General features: G+C 55.7%; 1 protein-coding gene across 1 annotated transcript; it reads left to right on the top strand.

Annotated features, from left to right (window-relative positions):
* Window positions 1-135: 135 nt before the first annotated feature.
* On the top strand, window positions 136-4,875 carry LOC104069590 (ATP-dependent RNA helicase DDX25-like). The gene is made up of 9 exons (XM_009577078.1): window positions 136-242; window positions 322-414; window positions 530-632; window positions 1,356-1,470; window positions 1,853-2,030; window positions 2,439-2,676; window positions 3,134-3,296; window positions 3,410-3,598; window positions 4,814-4,875. The coding sequence occupies exons 2-9, from the start codon at window positions 353-355 to the stop codon at window positions 4,873-4,875; spliced, it is 1,110 nt and encodes a 369-aa protein (XP_009575373.1). The 5' UTR covers window positions 136-242; window positions 322-352.
* Window positions 4,876-5,762: the final 887 nt, after the last annotated feature.

Here is a 5,762-nt window from a genome sequence, read left to right as displayed (position 1 = left end):
GCTCATGACTCGCTAATTGTGTACAGGTCTTAGCGGTGTCCGGGCTCCCCAAGGGTGGGGATGGCCAGAGACCCCTGTATTTGCGGGAAGGGGGACAGAAGGGGGAGAGACTTCTCATAAAAAGTTTTTTTGAACAAGCTGATCCGCACGTCCCTGGTGGAATCCAGCCACCACGTGGAGATCCTGCAGCAGGACCCCAGCTCCCCGCTCTTCTCCGTCAAAACCTTCGAAGAGCTGCCCCTGTGAGTCGCCAGCAGCCCGCTAAAGCACGAGAGCCACCGTCTTTCATCAAACCAGCCCTTTTGATGCTTTTTTTTACAGGAAGAAGGAGCTTTTGCGGGGGATTTACATCATGGGCTTCAACAGACCATCCAAAATCCAAGAGACAGCTCTGCCGATCATGCTGGCGTATCCGTGAGTAGTAACGCCACGCAGGCAAGCCCTGGCTCCCTCGAGGCATCCCCGGATTGGCATCCTGACGCCGGGGACACCCGACCTTTTGTGCCACTAAGCAGCCTTTGCCTTGCAGGCCCCAAAATCTGATTGCCCAGAGCCAGTCAGGGACAGGGAAAACGGCAGCTTTTGTCTTGGCGATGTTGAGCAGAGTTAATGCCGCTGAGAAACACCCGCAGGTAACGTAGGAAAGGGAAAGCTGATGCAGGAGGGGTTTGCCCAAGCCCTCGAGACGCTGCCTGGGGGCAGAGCTCTGGTTTTTGTCCCCGTCTCTGTATGATTTTACCTGCTGGAAGAGGGGACGGTAAACCCCTGGGTACCGTCGCAGCAGCAGGTAGGACAGAAAGCGCGGTGCCCACTAAAGGAGGTAATTTTACTTGCAGCAGATTAAACCAGGCTTTAGATGTCCTGGAATTTAAATTTTGGGGAGCGTCCAGCCGACTTTGAAAAGCAACTTCAGAGACTGCTGGTTTGCTGGTGGCTTAAATGCCCCCGCGAGCCCGAGTCACCCCTCTGCATGCAGAATCAGCTTTGTGAGCTGGTTACTGCCATTTAAAGTCTCTCGTCTCAAGCGTACGGGGTGATTTAAACGGTTGCTTTAAAGCTGAGTGCAGAAACGAACTGCAGGAGACAAATTTCCCCCTCAAAAATAGCTACAGCGACTTCTTTCTGCCAGCGTCCCTCGAGCTGTGCTGCGTTCCCAGCTTCCTAACCTCCAAATGTGAACGACTACCCCCTCCCCCTGCGCTTTTGAGGGAGTTTAGCGGAGGGGGATTTTCCTGTGCTCTTCTTCCTGTCCCTTCAAAATACGCTGTTGTCTGCCCGGTGTATCCCATCCCGGGAGAGCCCTCGGCTTTTAAGCGAGGCGCTTCTCGTCCGACAAGATCTTATCTCCCCCCAAGTGCCTCTGCTTGGCTCCCACCTATGAGCTGGCCCTGCAGATCGGCTGCGTGATCGAGACCATCGGGCGGTTTTGCGCTGACATCAAGGTTACCTACGCTGTCCGGGGAAACCGAGGTGAGTCCGGTTCTGCCGAGCAGAGCTACCCGCGCTGTAACGGGAGCGTTAAGTGAGTATAGGGATCCTCTCTTGGAACCTTTAGCTACCGGGAGCTGCACGGACCTCGCATAAAATAGCGTCTATATTCCCTTCTCCTGTTAAGGAGTCTTTTTCACGACCGCTGGCTGCTTCCAGGCTCCCTCCTTCCCGCGTGGGGCTGGTTTCCACCCCCCGAGGCTGTAGGGAAGCGTCAGCCCCGCTTGCAATTTTAATCTCAAGCTCCACTTTGTGATGACCCCCTCAAAGGCCGGAATCGGAGATAACCAAGGGAAAAATGCACTGGAGCAGCAGAAACGCGTCGTGTTTGGAGGCGGACGGGTGCCATTTCCCCCTCTCGCAGTTCTGCAGGGCACCGCGCTGGAGGAGCAGATCGTCATCGGGACCCCGGGGACAATGCTGGACTGGTGTTTCAAACGGAGAGTCATAGACGTGAAGAAGATCAACATGTTCGTGCTGGATGAAGCCGACATCATGATCGACAGTCAGGGCCTCTCCTATCAAAGCATTCGCATTCAGAGGTGGGTATTCCTGACAGCTGGCATCCCGCTTCCCTGTCTTTTTCCCCCCTCTTTGCTCGGCTTTGAGGGAATCGGTCGCCAAACGAGCTGAATTGGCAGCGAAAGAGAGCGTCCCTGTGATGTCGAGGGGGCTCGCTGCTGTGGGAATCGGCTTTTGCACGTCAGCAGGCTCCGACCTGCTCAGTCCAGGAATCCGGCTGTCTGTAAAACCGCCTCCGAGAGACACGCAGGAGGATTTTTATCTCGCTTCTCTTTCCTTTGAGCCATTACAGCCCTTGGGTTGGGATCGCTTTCTGTTGAAGGCGACACAAAATCAGCTTAAATTAGCTTTTTTTTAATCTTCTCGTGAGTACATCTGGGCACCAGGCTGCTCTCCTCGGCTGACGAGTCCCTTTTTCTCCCTTCCAGGGCTTTACCCAAGGGCTGCCAGATGCTGCTTTTCTCAGCCACCTTCAAGGAAACCGTGCGGGCGTTCGCCGTGCAAATAATCTCCAACCCCATCGTGATAAAGCTGCGCGAGGAAGAGCTCACCCTGAGCAACATCAGGCAGTACTTCTTCGTCTGCAGGAGCCGGGAGGAGAAGTACAGAGCCCTCTGCAACATCTACGGCAGCATCACCATCGGCCAGGCTATGATCTTCTGCCAGGTAAAGCGGCTCAGCCTGCCCGGGGAGGTCGATGCATTTGCCGTCAGCGATAACAGAAATGGTTCATTTTACGGTATGGACGTGGGGGGCTCCTCTCAAGACCCTCAAAATGAGGGAGCGGACCCCCAAGAGAGGTGGGGGAACGCGTTGCCAGCATTTAAAGGCAGCCTTTAAAAGCGGTGTTTTAACAGCATCTCTCCTACCACCGTTGCCTGGCTTCTGCAGTCACCAGCACACGGAAAACACACTGTGTTTCCTTGCCCTTTGTGCTGCGTGTCCCCGGGGGCTTCTTGCTCGTCCGCCTTATTTTGAGGTGTTAAAAAGCGCCGGGAGCTCCCTCGAAAGGCGCAGGGGACCCGGGAGGCAGGGGAAATCTCGGTGACGGGTTGGCTGGGAGCGAGCGGAGCGACAGCAAAGCTGCTGCGAAACCTCAGCCCACCTCTCCCCGCGCGTCCAGACTCGGAGGAGCGCGGACTGGCTGTCGGTGGAGATGAGCCAGGATGGGCACCAGGTAGCCATCCTGACGGCGGAGCTGACGGTAGCCCAGCGGGCCAACGTCATCCAGCGCTTTCGCGACGGGAAGGAGAAGGTTCTCATCGCCACCAACGTCTGTGCCAGAGGTACCTCCGGAAAACCGATGGAGGCTTCCTGGCCTCTGGTTCTTCTGAGCTCGAGCAAGGGATCCTCCCCGACGAGGTGATCCCTTTCCACAGCCCCTTTCTCTCTTTTTCAGGGATCGACGTGCAGCAGGTCACCATCGTGGTGAACTTCAGCCTCCCCACCGATGAGAAGAGCGAGCCGGATTTCGAAACCTACCTCCACCGCATCGGGCGAACGGGACGCTTCGGGAAGAAAGGCATCGCCTTCAGCATGGTGGAAAGCCAGAACGTGGGGCTCGTGCAGATGATAGAGGAGCATTTCCGTGAGTATCCGTGCGCATCCGCCTCTCCGGGAGGTGGTTTTGGGACCGGTGATCCCCCTCCGGCTCGTATCCCGTCTGCAAATGGACCTTGTTGGGCTGCTCTTCTCCCCGGGGCTCATCCCACTCAGTACAGGCGACGGATGCAGCTTTCCTTTCAGCCCCTCACCCTTTTAGGGTTGGTTTTTTTGCCCCCAGCAGCCAAATTTTCAGAGAAACAGCCCAAGAGGTTGTGCCCGACTTGCAAGGGACATTAAAAAGTACCCAGGATGCCTCAGCAGCTCTTTTTTTTTCCCTCCTTCAGGCGTTTTATCTGCCTTTACCCTGCAAATCCCCGTCCCGGGGGAGCTGGTGCCCCGGCCTAGCTCAGCCCCGGCTGTGGGAGAGAAGCCGGCAGCTGAAATCGCGCAGGTCTTTCCCGACTGCAAATCAATTGTCGGTCGTGAACATCAAGAGGATTTTCACGGGATTTGCAAGACGCCGTGGCTTTTGAAATCCCGGTGCCTGTTTTCCCTGCGATTTTTAGGGAAAAGAAGGTTATCGAAACCTTTCGGCGTCCGCAAAACCACGTCCCTTCCTCAGCTTCGTCCTCAGAGCTGCTGCGCTGTCTTGGCAGCTTGTCCTTTAAATTTAAAAACCAAACGAGCCCGCGGCAGACACCTGGCAGAGAAGACACGAGCCAGATAGTCTGGCGAAGATTTTTTCTGAGCAGCAGAAGCGTCGGACAACGGCGATGAGCCCACGAGGTGGATGAGTCCGACCACAGCCACGGCCGGAATTAGCCAAAGGAGCCCAGTGCAGGATCTCCACGGGATGAGAATCCGAGCGGATGAACTCCCAGCCACCTGACGTTTGCTTTTTAACGCCGTGACGTTGCGATTCGAGGGCCGGGGGCTGCCTGAGGAGGATAACGAACCTTCCCTGTCCCGCATTCCATCGGAGGTGGGAGCGGAGAGCGGGAACGCATCCGGAAACCTTCTTGCTTGGGCCGCCTCTTGCTTTCTTGGCAGCCTCGCTGCCCGTCACCCTGTGCTTTTCCAAGTTTATTCGACTATCGCTTGAAGGCCACGGAGTGGAAATACCACACCGGGCGCCTCGGGGAGCTTTCCAGCCCGCGTGCGTGCACGCGAGCAGCGCAGACCCCGGCTCGTGGGGTGCCTGGGCTCTGTTTTGACCCTGCTCCTACCAAACACTGACGATTTTTTTTCCTTCCTACAGAGACCAAGATCAAGCAGCTGGACCCGGATGACATGGACGAGCTCGAGAAGCTTGAAAACTGAGTGAGGAGCGGGGGTTTGCTCCCCCAGATCTGAGTTTTGGTTCAAAACAGAAGGAAAAGTTACAGGGGAAAATCTCCCGCAGTTCTCTCATAACTTCCTAAAGCTGTTCGGTTTTGTTGTGACGTTGTAGGAGAAGACGGGGGGGGGGGAACCCTCGGACCCAGTGATTATTATCCTTGGTTTTGTTCCTTGTTGTATCTCTGAGGTTTCCATAGCCGCGACGTGGCTTGAGGAATCCCCCAAGGGGCTTAACATGGGGTAACATTCCTCAAAAATGGGTTGGAGTGGTCAGAAAACAGGTAAACTCCGGTAACTGGCCCAAAAAAGCTGCTGCTCGTCTCCAGGCAGCAGCGGCGGGGCGGGGGGCAAAAAGCTGCTCCGCGGCCCCAGGCGTCAGCGGCGGGCAGCGTTGCTGCCAGCAAAATCTCAGAGAAAACGTCAATGAGAAAAAAAAAAATCAGGAGAAAAGAGCAAGTTATAAAAAACCCAAAATACTCTAGTCTCGCTAGATGGCAGCGTGAATCTCCCTTGAAATTTATCGCTTATTTTGCTCGCAGAAGGATTTTTATTAGGTCAGAGCGTTGACATCGGTGTCGTTTGCCGGATCTGCCAACACCCTCCCGCTCCCCTCGCTTCGGCTCTTTGAATTTCTTTCCAAACTCGACCTGTTCAGGCAGAAAAAACGTGACCGGAGGCGTCTGGCAGCGGCTGGAAGGGGGGAGCGAAGCCTCGCCCCAGCTCTGCAACTCCCCCAGTGCCCGGCTTTAACGCATTTTGGGCATTTCAAGCCCAAAAACCTCGTTGCGGGTAGTCTCCCGTTCAGCATTCATGGTGTAGTTTTTGTTAATGAGCGCGGCGTCGGGGCTTTGCCGGGCGTTGCCAGATCC

The sequence above is a fragment of the Fulmarus glacialis genome, unplaced genomic scaffold (genome assembly GCF_000690835.1).
Source record: "Fulmarus glacialis isolate BGI_N327 unplaced genomic scaffold, ASM69083v1 scaffold18974, whole genome shotgun sequence".
Classification (NCBI taxonomy): domain Eukaryota; kingdom Metazoa; phylum Chordata; class Aves; order Procellariiformes; family Procellariidae; genus Fulmarus; species Fulmarus glacialis.
The sequence above is the reverse complement of the archived record's forward strand: the minus strand, read 5'-3'. Positions and strand labels throughout refer to the sequence as shown.

Bases quoted from the DNA above. Each gene is read 5' to 3' on its own strand.
- LOC104069590 (XM_009577078.1), top strand. From the start codon at position 353: ATGGGCTTCAACAGACCATCCAAAATCCAAGAGACAGCTCTGCCGATC. The intron at 415-529 runs GTGAGTAGTAAC...TTTGCCTTGCAG, and splicing joins CCGATCATGCTGGCGTATCC to GCCCCAAAATCTGATTGCCC. The intron at 1,471-1,852 runs GTGAGTCCGGTT...CCCCTCTCGCAG, and splicing joins CGCTGTCCGGGGAAACCGAG to TTCTGCAGGGCACCGCGCTG.